This window comes from Clavelina lepadiformis, chromosome 6, assembly GCF_947623445.1.
Source record: "Clavelina lepadiformis chromosome 6, kaClaLepa1.1, whole genome shotgun sequence".
Taxonomy (NCBI): Eukaryota; Metazoa; Chordata; class Ascidiacea; order Aplousobranchia; family Clavelinidae; genus Clavelina; species Clavelina lepadiformis.
In genome coordinates, this window is record NC_135245.1 from 5,577,939 (window position 1) to 5,595,624 (window position 17,686).

General features: G+C 35.9%; 2 protein-coding genes across 2 annotated transcripts; both read left to right on the forward strand.

Moving 5' to 3' along the window:
• Positions 1 to 2,702: 2,702 nt before the first annotated feature.
• Positions 2,703 to 4,268, forward strand: LOC143462430 (uncharacterized). Its single transcript, XM_076960597.1, has one exon. It carries the CDS (start codon positions 2,753 to 2,755, stop codon positions 4,184 to 4,186), a length of 1,434 nt encoding a protein of 477 aa, XP_076816712.1. The 5' UTR covers positions 2,703 to 2,752; the 3' UTR covers positions 4,187 to 4,268.
• A 6,881-nt stretch (positions 4,269 to 11,149) lies between these two features.
• On the forward strand, positions 11,150 to 15,396 carry LOC143462458 (glucose-induced degradation protein 4 homolog). Its single transcript, XM_076960641.1, has 3 exons — positions 11,150 to 11,419; positions 11,766 to 12,047; positions 14,349 to 15,396. Exons 1-3 carry the CDS (start codon positions 11,279 to 11,281, stop codon positions 14,541 to 14,543), a joined length of 618 nt encoding a protein of 205 aa, XP_076816756.1. The 5' UTR covers positions 11,150 to 11,278; the 3' UTR covers positions 14,544 to 15,396.
• The last annotated feature ends 2,290 nt before the right edge of the window (positions 15,397 to 17,686 follow it).

Genomic DNA, 17,686 nt, shown 5'->3' on the forward strand with positions numbered 1-17,686 from the left:
AACTTTTTAAAATGCAGAATTTCTGTGTATCTTACAAAACATATACCCGCATTCAAATAACTCATGGACACCTGTAAGATGCAAACAACTTAACAGATTTTATTTGCGAGAGGTCGAAGATATGCAACTTGGTCTTAAATTTATAAACCTTTGTCAGGTTTCGCGTTGTCATCTGCACCACCATAAAAAGGAATCTTGGCAATTGTTAAACATTTCTAAACAATACTGACCAACGTTGCGATATACATGACACGACACCAGTAACGCAGCACGGTCGCACTTGAATAAAAAGTGGAAAAAACATGATCTGAAAAGTGAAAGGAACAAACATCGGAAAGGGAGTGTTTTGCAAAGGCGTTACTTATTTTTGTTTACCCAGTTACACGTTTTGTTGTTTCTTTTCAACACCTGCTCGATACAATTGCTTCCACGACGCTTTGCATTTGCGTTTCCGCTCTCATTTGTACTTCGCAGCAAGCCCTTGTTGGGATTCATTGTATAATATTTAGCATCCACCATCTTGTAATCGATAGTTTGCCAAAACAAACATCAATATGTAGGCACCCTTGTCCCTTATTTTTGTTCTACGAAGGCAAAAGCACAGCATGTGATCAAGAAATTCGGTTAGTGGATAACAAACAATAACAAACAACTTCCAATTATTCTAAACTTCGTTAAGGAATTTTCTTACGGAATACTTTACAGTTTAGGAAGCTTAAACAAGATTTTTTGTAAAAGATTCACTTTTGAGTAGCCTGTATGTTAAGGGGATGCTGCTTAATCAGACATGAAGTCTTTGTTTCTATTCAGTCCGGAGAAATACGTCTCATCAATAACGTTTTTCAGTAAATTTGTCTTTAGTCTTAAATCAGAATGAGTCTTACAAAATAAATCACATTACAGATCAGTTTGGAAGTAGCTACCGCATAGAGGTATAGGTCAAGTAGGTCTCTTTTTTGCAAACCGTCGGATATTTGATTTTCTCTTATTTACACGTTTACTGATGACATCAATAAACGACATAGTAATATTTTTAAGCAAAATAAAAGAAATGTAAATGTTGGCAAATATAATAGGTGATTTAAATAGTTTGGTGCAGTAAACTTTTTCTGTATATAATTAACAAAATACAGAGGTCATCGTAAGATATTAAACTTTAAATCATTTTTGTAAGATGTTAAACTTTAAATCGTTTTTGTAAGATATTAAACTGTTAAACTTACTGCGTTGTTAAAAAGTCTGCGCTTAGTTATAGAAAACATAGATCACATTTTTAACATGGAATAAGCGAGAATTGTTGCCCTTAAGACAGTGTTTGTTGGTCACATCGCACGTTGCGCGTACATCAAAAGGTGTTAAGTCTCTTTTCAAGTGCTGGTAATGCGCCACTTAGCGTCTTGATTATATTATAGATAAAATATGGAAGTATCTAAGAGTGTCATTAAACAGTTGCGATCAAAGCAATTTCTTATGGTGTGTCTTGTTTGATCTATCCCATACATGACAGTTGCTTTTCGGTTTGATTATTCGTCATACAAAGCTATTATGAACCCAAATAAAAGGTAAATATAGATTTAAATGAATATCTGGCGCTAGCATGCGGACAAGGACATAAAACTAAATCGCATTTCGATTTTCCATAGTTCTCGTATCTGATAAGTTCGACGGACTGTAAAGATAATGGAAGTTGGAATGGTATTCCATTTGATTTTAGAAAGCATCGCTAGCCATCGGTATCGAATCGTTCCTTTTTCGTTAGAAGCTTCTAAACCAATGTTTTTACCGGTAATCGCCTTCATAAATGTAACGTTCCAAAATCGTGGTAGCAGTATCGTTTTTGCATGATAAAATTTTTCAGCCATCGCAATTCTTTGTAATATTACGATTGCTTTACCAGTGTTTTGAAAAACAGATTCAACTTCAATAGTTCTTCTGTATTAGCTTTGATACTACCAAATAAACAGCATGTCAGGAAGTGAAAAGATTTTCGAAATTTCGAAGACAATTTCGAAAGTGATAAAAACATCAAGGATGAGGGTTTTCAAAATACATTCTTTTTAACAAAAAATTTACGGTGTATGTTCGTGAAAATGTTCAAAGCGAAAATTAATTCCAGTTAGACTTGATAAGTCGGTTCTTCTATGCACGAAGTGTTTGAATCAGGTTGATCACACGCTAACGTTATAGCGCACTTCAAAGAAGTTGAAAGGAGCCACCCTCTTGGTAAACAGAGATCGGATCGCTTTGCATTTTATTTGCGCGGATTTTCCAAAGGCCCGATATCAGTACCTGAATGGGTTAAGCTCTATCGCCGGTCCTCGCTTATTAGAAGGCTATTTAATTATCAGCGGTGAAGGTGGGAGATCGACCATTAAATATAACCGCCGACATCATATGAACCGTGCCGAGAAAAAAGTGCGATTGGCGAAGAAAAAGAAGGTGTTATCGCGTCCCGAGCGACGTTATAAGTAAACCCCCTTGCCACTGGTTGTCAGACATATCTGAGATTTAGGTCTAGGTTGAAGCTACCATCATGTGTGCCTGCGGTTTTCATAATATTTACCAGGCAAAGGGTATAGAAATTTGTGTTTGGTTATTTACGAAAAGTTTACAGACAGTTCAGTTACAAATCTTTGGACTATTGTTGCATCAGTCGGTTTTACTTAAACTTAATATTAATTAGATATTCGTTTTTAGGCTTTTTAACTAAGTTATATTAAAGCTCGGTATACAGTATTCCTGTTTTTGGAAAATGGAGTCAAATCCTGCAACTCTTACGGAATTCCAAGCGATGCAACATCAGCCATATGGGCCACCAGTCTATGGCGCTCCGTTAAATCCAATGGACACTAATAGCGGAGAGATGGTATACAACCCGATGACGAGCAATATGTATCAGCTCAACCTAGCTCAGTCTCATCAACCTCCATTCGTCGATATGGTAACAGGTCCTGGAGTTTCACCAAACGACGCATTGTTGATGAACCGTCGGAATGAAAAGGCTTGTCGGCGCAGCTTTACTCACGCTAAACCGCCTTACAGCTACATATCTCTTATTACAATGGCTCTGCAATCGTCTGCCAGCAAAATGATGACCCTCAGTGAAATCTATCATTGGATTGTTGGCTTGTTCCCGTTTTATCGTGATAATCAACAGAGATGGCAGAACTCAATACGCCACAGCCTCTCTTTCAACGACTGTTTCGTTAAAGTGCCACGTTCAGCTGATAAACCTGGGAAGGGTTCATACTGGACCCTTCACAAAGATGCTGGCAACATGTTCGAAAATGGCTGCTATCTACGTCGGCAAAAACGATTTAAAAGTGATGAAAAAGTATCATCTGTTCCCGTCGTCGCTAATAGGACAAAGAGCAAAGCAAAAAACTCGCAAACACCTTCGCAAAACACCGGCGCAGAAGTTACCTCTGCTGCCTCGACCTCAGGCGCAAGCCAATCCTCCGTTCCTATGACGTCACACATGTCAACACAGCCGGTTTCCATCGAAGATCAAAATCTGCAGCTTCCTGTAAATAAAGTTAGCACAGTTCCGCTGCAAGAGCAAATTCAAGAAACCTCCGCAGGAGTAAATCCTTCGTTACATGCAGAAGCAGTTTCTGCTGGAAGGCAGTTTACGGATGCTGTAATCAACTCCATTAAAAAAGGCCCGATGGGGATGAATCAAGCGCAATACCACAACAATAGACCCTATGCCAACGGTAGCATGTATTACCACCACGGTTACAAAGGAATGTCTCATCCAACTGGCTATTATGCTAATGGAGCCAACTTGCAGGGCAGCTCGAATGTATCGTCATTTTCGACTTTACCGTATTGCATGTCAAACTTGCACAATGTCACAGAACAATATTATCCAAATATGCAAATGCAATATCAACATGTGCCTTATCAAGGTGTTATGCCAGCTGGTAATATTCCCAGAAACGCTTGGCAAGCTCACTTGCCTCCATCTGGATTTGAAACAGCTCAGCGTCCTCCGACTAGAGCCCATCCATCTGTACCAGCGGAATTGGCGTCTTCTCTACCGTCGTCTGTTTCTTCATCTAACTCTAACACGTCTGCAGTCGCAGACCATGCACAACATCAGATAAATCAAATGCACCAATTTGATTATCCAGATGAAGAACTTAGGCTGGCAGTTAATGCTACAACAAACTCAGTTAACTAGTAATTAGATTTGGGCGTTTTAAAATGTGATTTTGTAAAGCCTGTGTTTTTAACCTTTGTTCCTTTTCGTGTACTCGTTCATGCGCCAGAATATTAAATAAAACATATTTACGTAAATGCCCGTTACAATCTCATTTGTTCTAAGATTTGTAAAAAAAGCCTGAATACTGTGATGCTTAGCACTTTAGAGAACACGATGCTAGTTAGTCACTTTTATGAATGACTGTAACTGTGCTCAGTAAGGTCTACTAGGTAGTCTAAAGGGTTGTTGGGTTGTTATTCTAACGCCATTTTTGACTGTATTAACATCGCCTGTTGCAAATGACCTTTTCAACACCATTTGTTTTCAATATATCTGAATAGTAACTATAAGTATAGCAATTATGCGTTGAATCATTCCAAGGTGAGGTATAGGTCAAATCATTCCGAAGTAAAATAACAGTCAAAATAAGTCCGAATACCTGTCCAAATTTGTTAAAATAAGTCCAGATAAGAAAACGAGTGAAAGTAGAGTTATTCTGTATTCTGAGCAATTTATTCTGTTTTTATAGAATATTTTTTTCTACTAATAAACGGAATTGAATTTTCCTTTTTTTCAATTAATTTGAAAACTCTTAAACAGTTAAATCTATTCCTGGTAGAATGCTTTCAACGAAAATTGAATCTTTGTGGGAGAAAGCATATTAGCATAAAAAATTATAGTGGTTAAACTATCTGTTTCTCCGACTAAGTTATTTAATTGATAAGATTTAAAAAAGGAATAACGAAAGTCGAGTTATGACGTGTGGATATGTGCTTTATTCTCGAGTGATCGATCATAATTTTTGATGGCCTTGACGATTTCCGGTTACATTCTATTAATCTATTCTATACCATGGGCAAAAGCAAGTCTTCCGAAATGACGTACAAATGGAATAAAAATCCGTTCACCGATTACTGGTACGAGAAAAATTGAAATTAATTAATAAGTTTATTCTTTTAAATGTTTTTCTTATTTATAATGGAAAAATATATAAAACCAAAAGACAGAATAACAAAAGCAGGAAACTATATAACAGTGATTCTCAACCGCGGCTCTCAACTGTACATTTTGCGGCTCTCACTAACTTAGTGAAAAATTAATTAGTTGTATCAGAATTGCAAAAAAGGAAGTAAAAGAAATCAAGAATTAGTGAATTGTCTCAGCAAAGATCCCATGTACGAAGTACTAATGTCACCAGGTTACTACCGTCCTGCTGTGTAAAATCATTTTGTGGTTTAGTCCTGATCGTTAAGCTATGGCAGTAAATGACAATGGCTATGGCGGCTCCTTGCAAATCTTAGGTTTGAAGTTTGGCTCTGGCACTATAAAGGTTGAGAATCACTGCTATATAAGCTCTTACCGTATTATAGAACAAAATACGACCAGCCTACTGACGAAATGTCAATGATTGAAAAATCGCTTATAGTTTACCATTGTGACTGCTTTTATTCTCTGCGATACTATTTCAGCTGGAGTCCCACATTAATAAATAATCAAGTAAGTGAATATAGAACAAGATCAGCATGGAAACAAAATCAAAAATATTGGAATGAGATCAATACATTGTTCACCTATTTATGGAAAAGTTATACCGGAAGTTATTACTGGGAAAAAATTATTCCATTCATTTTGAACGTATTCCGCTGATGATATTATATTCTATTTTTGATAAAAAATAACGCGTTCCCGTTACTGTGGGATATGGCCCGGGAGAACACCATTTTACGGTCAACAATCAACATGCGTTATATTGGAAAAAACAATTACTATACAAAAAATTGTAACTTCCGATTTTTGAATGATATCCTATATAAGTTTTACATTGTATTTTATGACTTAAACCTTATAGTTTACTATATATAAAACTACTATAACTACTGACTAATGACAAAACTGAACAATACGATAGGCCACATTTGTTCCTGCCGACAATTAAACAAGTTTGATTTAAATTCAACATCGTATTGACTCTAGTCATTGATTGGGCTCACAATTTCCAGTGACTTGACTTGATTTGATTTGAATCTAATATCCAAAATGACTTCAATAACTAGAGTTACATTATGACAGACGTTAACACAGCAATTATTGTATTAGGTAACCAACTGGATATAATTTATTTATCGAAAAACGTCAATTGAAAAAACTGTCGACAAAACTACAGTTGAAATAGCCATAACATAACGTAAGACTATAAACGTTTACTATAGACGTAAATCTCCTTATGTTGGAGTTTGGAAAGCCTTGTCCACGCCATGGTTCTATTCTATTCCACTTGCTATGTTAAGGCATTTGGGAGAACATGGCAGTTTTTCTTGGAAGGCTAGATTTGTGGCCAGTTAGTTTGCTGATGTTGTTCCAGACTTTGCGAGACGAGTGTGTAAATTTGATATCAGGTGCAGATCCTCATTTTTCTCTCGTTCGACACTTCACGTTCAATTTATCAAAAAGGTTCTTCGCGGTATCCTTGATTTCTTCAGAACCCTGCGCTTCTTCGTATAGTTGATAAAGTTTAGCTCATCCGTCATCCCATCTTCGCTCCTTCTTTGCTATCGCTTATATACAGTACTACTTTCCTAGCCCACGGGTAGACCTTACTGAGAGACTTAGGCCTACTTGCCTTACACTGAGAGTTGCCTTGCTAAAAGCTTCTCAGCAGTCGTTTTTAGGCCCTTGGTGAAATGAGCCCTGTCGGGAATTCAGAAGTTCTTCTTGAAATCGGAACCAAACTAGTAAAACAGATCAAAGGAGGTGTTGTAATGAGGGATAGTCTATGCGGGGATCTTAGCAATCTGCGTAATACAGAACTTTCTGGAGTGATTTTTATGTATATGGGTGCAGAAGGCAACGTCCGGGTTGATGCCTTGCTGCCATCGGTCTTACGGTCAAAGGCCTCGCCTTGAGAATAACGCTTTACGGTGGGCCGTGATCACACTGCAGAAGGTTTTAGAGCTAATCGTGTTGGATGTGGAAGTAGGTGTTCAGCTATATTCGTCTCTTTACTAATTATTCTATTCGCTGCAAGAACACTAATGTATAAACTTTGCTCCGGATGGACGACGAGACTGCATTTCGGTCATAGCCTAGGTGGGCAGTACCGCGGGACTGTAGTACCAAATTACTGTACCGCGGTATTTTTCAGTACCGGTACCGGTACCGTTGGTACTTTTGAAAAAAATACCGAATCTCTGTACTGAATTACTCTTTTCAAAACATTTCAGTCGGTCCCGGTTTTCGAAACTTTTCAAGTAATTGTTTCAAAATTTTTACAAGTATGTTTTCAAAATTACGTGTCAATTAATCCTTGATACCAATTTTAGCATGTGTTGCTCTTTTTTAATCTAAAAATGTTAAGTAAAATTGCAAGCCATTAAGGTCACATATGTTTTGACCTGCAGTAACCTTTACCGTGGCATAATAGTGGCAAACATTGCATTTGCAGCGGCATCTTTTACACAAAAAGTACCTGTACCGATTAACGACAAAGTACCGATATATTTTTTTGAAAAAGTTCCGAATACCGGAACCGTCGGTAAATGTTTTTCGAATTACCGGTTCCGTTACCGACGGTACTTTGAAAGTACCGACTGTCCACCTCTGATTGCGGTACTGCAGATCTTACCTTACGAAAATCGAAAAAAATCAGTGCTCAACAGAAAACAACTAACATTTACTCGACATGTAAGTCCCCTAAAACAAAACATTTTGTTGTAGTTACAGTACCTTTTTGTCAAATAAATAGTGTGATTAAAAAGGAAGTGAGTGCGAAATAACAAAATTTTGCAAGAATTTAAACGATAGAAATAAAGTAATGTACTGTGCATGCACCAAGCATCCTGCATAAGCTTCTCTGGTCTATTTAGCTCCTAGCCAATTTCTTAAAATCTTTCTTTGCGTAGCAATCACCCACTTAACTCGAAGTGAAGTATGACGTCGGCAAACTTCACCCAGTTAAACTGTTAAAGGTATTGACTTGACATGACGTCAGTCTCTATGAAAATGTTACAATGTTTAAATTACTGTACGTTGCGACCTTTACCATGTGGTTTTACGGTTTTACTGAGCTATTTGTTTTGTTAAATAAGAAAAAATAAATTAACTCTATACGAAAATTCTGATTGGATTTTGTTTGCAAGTTTATTGTCCGCATTTGTTGGATTATAAATTTCAGGATTGAATTTTGCTGACAGTATTTCACTACAAAAAAATCCTGCGTTCAAAGCTATTTTTCTCGATTTCCTGTTAATCTAACTTGAATGTTGAACCGCGTGACCATCATACAGTGAAATATTGAAAAGAAAAATATATAGGAAAAAAATATTGAATACAGTGAAAAATTTTGTGGATTTTGTGAAGTTGCCTAGCTTGGCGTCTGCCGCCAGGTGGTGGAATTTTACCAAAGTTATCAAAATTACAGTATAACAAAGTTAATACAACTTGGACTATTAACTTAAATTAAGTAGGTGTGTAGTAAATTGCTAAGTAGGCTAGTGCTAGGCTATTACACTATTTCAGTTTACAATCATAAAAATATACCGGCTAGGTTTGTTTAAATTGGTAGAAACTAGGCTAAGTCTTTCTGCGTTATCTTATCCAAACAATGATGGTGGAGTTGTTTCTCAAAATAATTGAAAAAACGGCTTGATTGATTGACTCTTTCTGTTAAAGATTAGTCTATAGTCTAGTCAGCTGGTGGTAAATATATGAATGGTAATGCCTCCGTAATCCTGTATAAATGGTTTTTTTATGAAAGCGTTGGTCCATGGTGATAGGTTATACCAAATGTAGCGTGTAATCTGACAACTTTTTATTGGCCTAACCTACTCTACTAATTGAGCAATGACCCTGGCCTGCCGCCTGTTTAACCATTGTAGCAAATTTGATATGTAGCACTACGGTAATTTGGATTTATAAGTGCAGTAGGCCTAGTGCACTACCACGTGATGCATTTGTATACTTTGTTACCGTATATTTATAGCCTCGGATTGTGGCCGCTAGCCATCAGTAAAGCCGTTTTAAGCAAGATCATGGATGAACCAAATAACCATAAATGACAAGCACGTTGCGTAAAAATGCTCAGACGCAATGGAAGTGCGCACTTCGGTGCACAATTAATTACACAGTAATGAACACAGTTTGACTTATTCAATCTTTAAATCAGTTGAAGATTGAGTTTACAGAAATTCTGTCCAAGTCATTAAGTGCAAAATAACGCACCTTAAGTGCAGCACTGAAGCTCATCAAATGCAGTATTGAGTGCACCTATGCCAGACTCTGCACTTTGGTACTAGACCCCTAGTTACCTAAATTACCCTAGCTACCCAATTTGGAACGTTATTTGTTTGTGCAGCTCTGCACCAGATCAACTAATTTAGCCTACGAAGAAGTAATGTCATTCATTGCAATGCTAGTATGGCCCTATGTGCAATTCCCGATAAGTGAGAAATTATGGAACATTTCTATACCAATTTCAGCATTTACACAATGTTAATGAGTTTCAGAATATCATGTAGGCTATTAGCCTCAGAGCCTGATTTTCAGTTAATACACTTTCATACAACAATTATTACATCATCATTATTTACTGTTTATTACTGGTACCACATGATTCCTTTTTATTCAGTCTTTCATGTAGCAGTATGTGGGTGCAAAAGTATAACAGACTCTTGCGGTTTTTATGGCGATTGATATAATTTAATGAACATAATTATTTCAGTGTGTAGGCCAATATCATGTATAGGCTTCAAGCCTATTAGTAGCCTACCTCTAACAAAGCAATAAATGCATTGCACTGGCAAAAAAACATTTGAAGTTACACCAATTCTGATTGTTTTCTTAAACAAAAGCAATTTTGTAAAATTCAGGCATATGTGTAATTTACCAATTCTGCAACCTATGCTGAATAATCACTGGGAACATGTAACGATATAAGCGATCAGTCCCTACACAAAGGATGAAATAAATGTTTTATAATTCTTCAGTTTTTTTAGTTTCCATATATAGTTTGATATAGCTTTCCTTACTGTATAAATTAGTGTTGTCTCCGTTTTACGTTTGAATGAGTTATAAGCTATAGAAATTGAGTCAAGTAAACTAAACAACTAGACATGCGCATATGAAGCCAGGGTGCATTCCACGTGAGTAACGTTGAAGATCTTCAGCATGACCTAAAGTCAAGCAGCGTAAACTCGGTTTGATCTCTGTGTGACACCTTAGCGCAGTGGTTCCCAAACTATGGTACTCGTACCACTAGTGGTACACGAAGGTCTTCCAGGTGGTACGCGAGCAACTTATCAAGTTCACACCAAACGATCACAAAAGATCTTTTATTGTCGTCGGCATTATTTTAATTCACATAAATTAGGTAGAGCGTGAAATTTCATGCTTTATTCCCTACTGAATACTAATTCCTTAGGGTATTGACATATTGGATTGTAAAACAGGGTTTCTTTGTAACGAAACAGAACGTCATTAATTACTAGTAACAAATCTTTGAAGTCATTTTTTGTAATACCTTAGTTATGCTGTAGCACTGTAACGAGGGCGGTAAAATTTTTGTTTAATATTCACGAGCCTTTAGTAAACATTTTGCCTATCATTTTTTATTTTTGAATTCTGGAGTTTTGTCAGACCACCTACAATGTAGGTGGTACGAGAACGCTGCATGAACCAAAAAAAATGGTACGCGAGTAGATAAAGTTTGGGAACCACTGCATTAGCGCAACCATGATAAGTTGTCTTATTTGTCTCGTTTAGACGAAAAAGAGCACAATAATGTCTTTGGTGTACTTATGATGCACACCAAAGTGACCTTTGGCATATGCACTGCATGGAATGCACCCTGGATATGAAAGATGTTATGACACGGTAATTTCTCTATATTCGATCCTGAGAGTCATCCTAATTTTTGCTTGACCCTATAATTTTAATTCAGAAATTTCTTTCACTGTGACATTTTCAGGTGAATTTACTGTTAGATTTCACTCATATTCTGACTGTAAGCCTAGTTTCTACTGTATTCATATTCCTTTGTTTGGGATATGAAGATTGTTGTTAAATTGAAATATAGGAATGAACGTATTTGATGAGTCAATGATATTTCCACTTCCACCATGCAATAGCAAACAACCTGGGATTATCACAACGCTTCTCTACAATGGATCTTGCTTCAAAGGTCACCAGAAAAGCAAGGGCAATTGCTATGACGTAGAGGTTTGACAATATGTTAAAGATAGTAAGAGAGATATATATACCTTTATTGAAATGAAAGAATTGTAAATTTTTTACAATGTTAATATGTTGCTATATTATACTACACTGTAAGTATATGTCAAATAATTGTAGAGGAAAATTTGGCATACATGCATGCCACTTGCCAACATTCGTTACACATTATATTTTTTTCAAAGCAAATTTGCTGTATGTACATAACATAAACAAAAGACATGAATAGACTCCATTATATGTGAAGATCAAACAAAACACCTTTATACATAACGTAGTAACTATGTTGATGGAAAGTTTTATAGCATTAATTGATTTGTCTTTTGCATTTTAGGTAACATTACAAAACGTGGATCTTGAAAATTCTTATTTATGTGGTTATTTGCGAATCAGTGGTTTAACAGAAGAATTGCCGACCATGGTAACATTTTTTGATGGTGAAATAATCAGTGAAAGGTATCCATTTTTAACACGCAAATGGGAAGCTGATGAAGAAGTTGACATTAAACACTGGAAAAAATTTGCATCGTTTTCTCAGTTTTCCAAAACTTTTAACAGTGATTCATTTGATTATGCTGAATTGCATAACAGTGATTTTGTCTTTATGAGATGGAAGGTAAGTTGAAGTTTTTAAAATTACTAATGCTAGTAATAATTGAAATAAAGCATTGTTAGGGCAAGTTCTTTTCAATAAATTTAATTTCTCGACAAAATAAAATGGTTTGAAAACCCTAGATACAAAGTCTTATGCTGGTAGGGCCAATATAAATTTAGTTCTAAAATCAATAAAAAAAATCACTTTTTGGAGTTAGTTAATAAAGTCATATTTTTAATGTAAAACACATTTGGTCAAAATATCGGTCAAGGAAATTTTTTTGCTTCACAATCTTTGTCAAGTACAGATTGCTACCTCATATCACTATTGAATGATTGTGGCCCAGTGATCATAACAAAATACCGCAAAATTATGTGCCATTGTATTGGAATCAAGTAGTTGCAGCAAGGAGGCTAGACACATTATCTTAGAGGCAAGCTTTGTCAGGTGAAAATGTTTCAAGTACAGCGCAGTATCATCTCAGATGCTAAATTTGACTTACTTTTATTAATTCATTGCGTTTTTATAAAGGCATCCAAGAAATATTAAATTATGTAGTCAAATGTTTTTTTAAGCGAGTAGAGTCATTGTTTTTGAATTTTGAAGTCTATTTTTGAAAGTTTTTAAGACAATAAAAATTTGTCATAGAGTGTTTACTCATCGTTGTCATTATGAAACTGATGTATTCAGTCACGCAAGTTAGATGTTGGGTCACTTCGTCTTGCTATCATCCACAGTTCCACACCCACAGACCACACATTTTGTGGGGATGTGGTAGATAGAACAATCGGATATGACACGGTTTGCTGTTTGCTAATCTGCACTACACTCGCAAGTAGACAAAGTTACTACTCCCCATTTGTACATTGTTGAGTGGAAGCGCTCCACACCACGGCGGTGCACAAAGAGAAGCATTCCACCAGTAATAGCCTGAAGTATAAGTTTTTGCGTAGTGACTATATGTCGGCAAAGCGTACATGGTCTTTCCAGGATTACCCAATGTATTTGAGGGCAGGACAGCAGGCATGCCATTGTTGTTACAATTGAGCTGATGTTTTGTTTCCTTGTTATTAAGGTGGAAGCTGCTGACACCGTTTTGGTTTTGCTAAGCTTCAATCTCTAATTCTTGACGTCAGTTGATAAGGTAGTCTTGTCTTGATAAAGGGCCCTATTTTATGATTCCTGGTATCTAAGTCATTCGCACAAGTGTACTTATACGATACCGTGTTCGGTAAGTCATGAACATAGATATTAAAAATGAAAAGTGTCAAGACTGATCCTTGTAGAATGACGTTCTTGAGGTCTCATAGCCTGCTTAGCTGACTGTTACCGGTGGTTAGCTCCAGTTCCAGACAAGCTTCATGAGTATACAGACCAGGTGACTATCTTGAAGCAGCTTGTAGTCAACACTGCGGTGCCATAGCCGACTGTAAGATCTAAGTACAGCTCCAGCCTTTTCTTTATTGTTATCCATTGGCTTTTTAAAATGATAACTGTTTCTGCTAGTAACTTTATTATTATAGCATTGCCAGTTTTTCTTTTTTTTTGCTTACTTTGCTTCATTGTTTATTGGGTCACAGCAGTTCAACATTGTAAGCATTTCCAGCATTATTGTTTTATTTAAGTGACATTTCAATTTTTGATTTTGCAAACTTAAGACTCAGCGTGATTATGTAATAAAAATGAAAACACCTTTTTACCTTCTGCGTTCGCAAACTAGTAATTGTGTGTAACTATTTCATCAAATGCCACTATCTTGCTAACAACTTTTGTAGCAGTTGTTGAAATTTACCATGTTATATTTTCATTTAGTATACATATTTTAGTTAAGAATTTGAGTTAAAGCTTGTAGTAACTTGGCATTTTTATTCAAGTTTTGGAAAAATTAATTACTATAATAAAATTTCGTAACGTTTACTAAGAAAGGGTTACATTACGCTGCTTTTATTTGAGAGATAATAGCAAAGAAGTTAGTTGCAATGCTTGCAAATGCAAATCAATAAATGCTGCAATTATTTGCAAGTTGCATTGAAAACTAGCACAACAGAAAACTGAATCCACAAGTTGCCAATAAGAGAAATTGCTTACTTTTAAGTTGAATTGATACTGATACCCAAAAAAGTTTTTCAACAAGATTCTCTCACAGCTTTTGTAAAATACAGTATTTCAATTAATACCTCTATTGCATTTTATCAGATTGGTTTGCATCATGTTAATAAATGTTGGTAAATCAACAAATTTTGTGACAAAGACATATTATTATATGACATGTTCTATGGAAAAAGCTTCCAGTTTTTGTAAACTGATGCTGTTACTTTTTAGGAACATTTCTTGGTACCTAATCATAAAATTGAGAATATACATGGTGCATCTTTTGCTGGATTTTATTACATCTGTTTCCAAAAGTCAACTGCTACCATAGAAGGTTTTTACTACTACAAGACGTCAGAAATGTTTCAATCACTTAACCTGCAACATTGTCCGGAAACAACTACGTCCATATATCAATTCAGATGATATGTATGATATTTGATGATGAAATACAGTCAGAAGCTCTACAATCAGGAGATATTGTTGACAGTAATAACATTTGTTTATTAAGTAGTCATGAAGAACATTAAATGGAAAGATCTAAATTTAACGATCAAATCTGACAACTGAGCAAACATGAAAACAAGTCAATTGCAGGCTCTTAAGTCAATGCTGTATCAGTACAAATCTTGCAAAATATGTGGATGGACGTTTTAAACTTCATTTTTCATGCTCGGGATGGTTATATGCATGCAAGTATATAGCTAAATGACAAATGTAAAATCTAGAAAATGCACGATATTTTTCTTCCCACAACATGCCTAATTATATAAATCGAAAGTTTTCGCTGTATTTGTGTATCTCAAAATGTTCTGTTTAATCTGAATAGTTATAATTGTAGCATTGCTGTATTTAAACGCTACGCAGTGAGGAAGAAGGCAGGAAGGTGTTCCTGACACCGTCATCTGTTGTGGGAGCGTCAAGAGGCTCAGCAACAGGTTTCATGCGTTGTGATCGTCCACCCCTTCCCGTTTGCTCGTTATTTTGACCAAGCGATTGTTCTACGAAGAAGAGATTTATCAATTTAATTATAATTGACTATTTCAGAGTGTAACGCCAAAAATTTCATGAAGTTTGGAGTTATTAAATGTCAGCACATCTTTGTTTGCCAATTTTACCTTCTTTCTCTCGATTTAGTAGTGAACAAAGCCGTGATTTACCCTCCAGTTGTCGTTGTTTCATTTCTTTCCTAGTTCTTGGTATCCGAAATTTGCAAATGCAGCAACACGCCACCACTTCGTAAGAATAAAACCATTGCTGATTTTTCCGTGCAACGAAAGTGTATGAGTAGTCGAGTACGACCGTGTATTTTTGTGGAAGTTGGTTTATAAACCAGGGTGCGATACTCAGCAGCGCTTCCGTTATAATGCACTTAAGCGAGGTATGAACGGCGCTTGCTTTTGTTGGGTCGGAAGCTGAGGTATTACGCGCTGTTCTTCCAATAAAGCGGTTCGTTACCATTGTAATGCCCTTGGAAAAGACATTCGACCCTTGCTCATGTTCAATTGATCTTGTGAACAGTTTTAATTTAAATCTATAATATATTATATACATCTAAAAATTCGAAATTAAATTTTGGTGCGCAGTTTACGTTATCAGCCAAATTTTTACATTGGTTTAAGGTTTTATTTATTCGATTTCTTTGAGTGGAATATAACAAACAACTTCATTAATGTTTAACTCTAACTTACTTCTACAACCTGCTTTAACCAAAAAGCGACAACGAGCGTAACTCTTTTAGTTATAATCAAGCACTTTTAGAAATTTTGCTTGTGAGACTCATTATTAGCTAATTTAGAAGACGAAATAAATATTTAAAGAAAAGAAGATACTTTGTTCAAAAAACAAGAAAATGTTCTTTTAATAGTAGGCCTACTAGTACTCACGGAAAACTGATAAAACACTAAAACTATAACCAACCATGTTGCAAGATTTTAAATACGAGCACCCTTTTGTGAAGTAAAAGTTTTCCATGACGGTTACAGGGAACGTTTTAAATTAACCCTGTTACTTTAAGCAACGGTCTCTCCATATTATGACACTTAGATAGACTACCTAAACACCTGATTATGACACCAAAATTGACATCTCACCTAGCGTCAAAACGCCACCCGCACACAGACCGATTAAATGCCAAAGCCTCATATTCCCATAAATTCGAGTTTCGCTATCCCATTCTTTGTCATCGCTGCTGAGAAATTGAATTAAGTCCTTCGAGTTATTCTGCAAATCACTCTGGAGTATAGGTCCCTGTCACAAAAAGCTTCACTATTTCTGTAAAGGTGAAAATGTCACTAACATGCTGCATTCACGCCATGCAGATAAAAATATCTCACCATTTTCTTCTATTAGATGTTAGCCTCTTTCTTGAAGTGGAAGGTCTCACAATGAACTTGCACCATATGACGAAACCTCTCGGTACAGAATTACGTTCAACATAATTAAATCGATCGTTTGAAGGCCGCAGGAACAGCCAAGTTTGGTAATATACGTAACATGCAATTTAACGCCGTGCTTTGAGTTTATGTGTAGCCTACAACATCAATACAGACAATACAGTAGCCTACAAAATATTTTGGTGAAACAATAGGCTACAGTACGTTTTGAACAATACAAATACGTTTGGTTCATAAGTAGCCTATTAGCTGCCAATGGGACATGACATCTGTCGATAATAATTTACCTGCAAAAATATCAAAAATTTGTGCAGTTGCTTTGTACTTAAATCTTCATTTTTTAAACATTTTTGATGTTGAAAACGCAAAGAAACAACACAGGAAAACAGACAAGAGGTAAAAAACGCCCATTTACGAAGTAGGAAGTTCTGTAAGGATGACCATCTACAGTAATATAGTGTTCACTGTTCAGAAAGTCGATTGCTTTGTTTTGCAGTTTTGACTTCCGTTATTCGAAGGTCATTTATTTGTTCAAGAAAGACTTGCACATGTGGTTTAGTATATTGTCTACTTTACACAGGGTTACGGTTGCCATTATGTGCTTATTTCTAATATTTGTGCAGATTTTCACGTAGAATGTCTTTCAATTTTACCAAAGAAATACCAAAATAAAAAACACGCAAATAGTGTCTCGTCATTTTTTAAACTTTTTGTGGAACATTGATTGCCTTCTCCTGTTGTGCACAGTTTAAGGTGGTATTCTTCTTTCGTTTTGTGGTCGTCCTTATTTGTGAGTACAGAGCCAATGGCAACCCTGACTTTACACCGGTATATACAGTAAGCTGGGGTTGTAGCCAAGTCATTTTTTCCGACTCGAGTTAAGTCAAGTCGATGCATTTAACCTATAAACTATTTTGAGGTCAAGTTGTGCGTTTCATTAAACTGATTAGTATAACGTTATGGCTGTCTACAAATTATTATTGATTGATACTCAAATTGAATTAAGTATCAAATTATATTGATACTTATTACTGAGAGTAGTAACTGTAAAGAAAAATATCGGATTTTGTTACCTAAAGTTGTCTTTCTTGTCCTTACAATTGTCATAACGTGACTAGAGTCATCGAAAATTATAAAACACAATTCAGCAACTTTTCGGCTTGCATTATACCG

What these genes read in the sequence shown, in the direction of transcription:
- LOC143462430 (XM_076960597.1), top strand. Translation starts at nt 2,753, where the DNA reads ATGGAGTCAAATCCTGCAACTCTTACGGAATTCCAAGCGATGCAACAT.
- LOC143462458 (XM_076960641.1), top strand. Translation starts at nt 11,279, where the DNA reads ATGAACGTATTTGATGAGTCAATGATATTTCCACTTCCACCATGCAAT. An exon ending in GCAATTGCTATGACGTAGAG is followed by an intron (nt 11,420 to 11,765) that starts GTTTGACAATAT and finishes TTTGCATTTTAG; the next exon opens with GTAACATTACAAAACGTGGA. An exon ending in TTGTCTTTATGAGATGGAAG is followed by an intron (nt 12,048 to 14,348) that starts GTAAGTTGAAGT and finishes GTTACTTTTTAG; the next exon opens with GAACATTTCTTGGTACCTAA.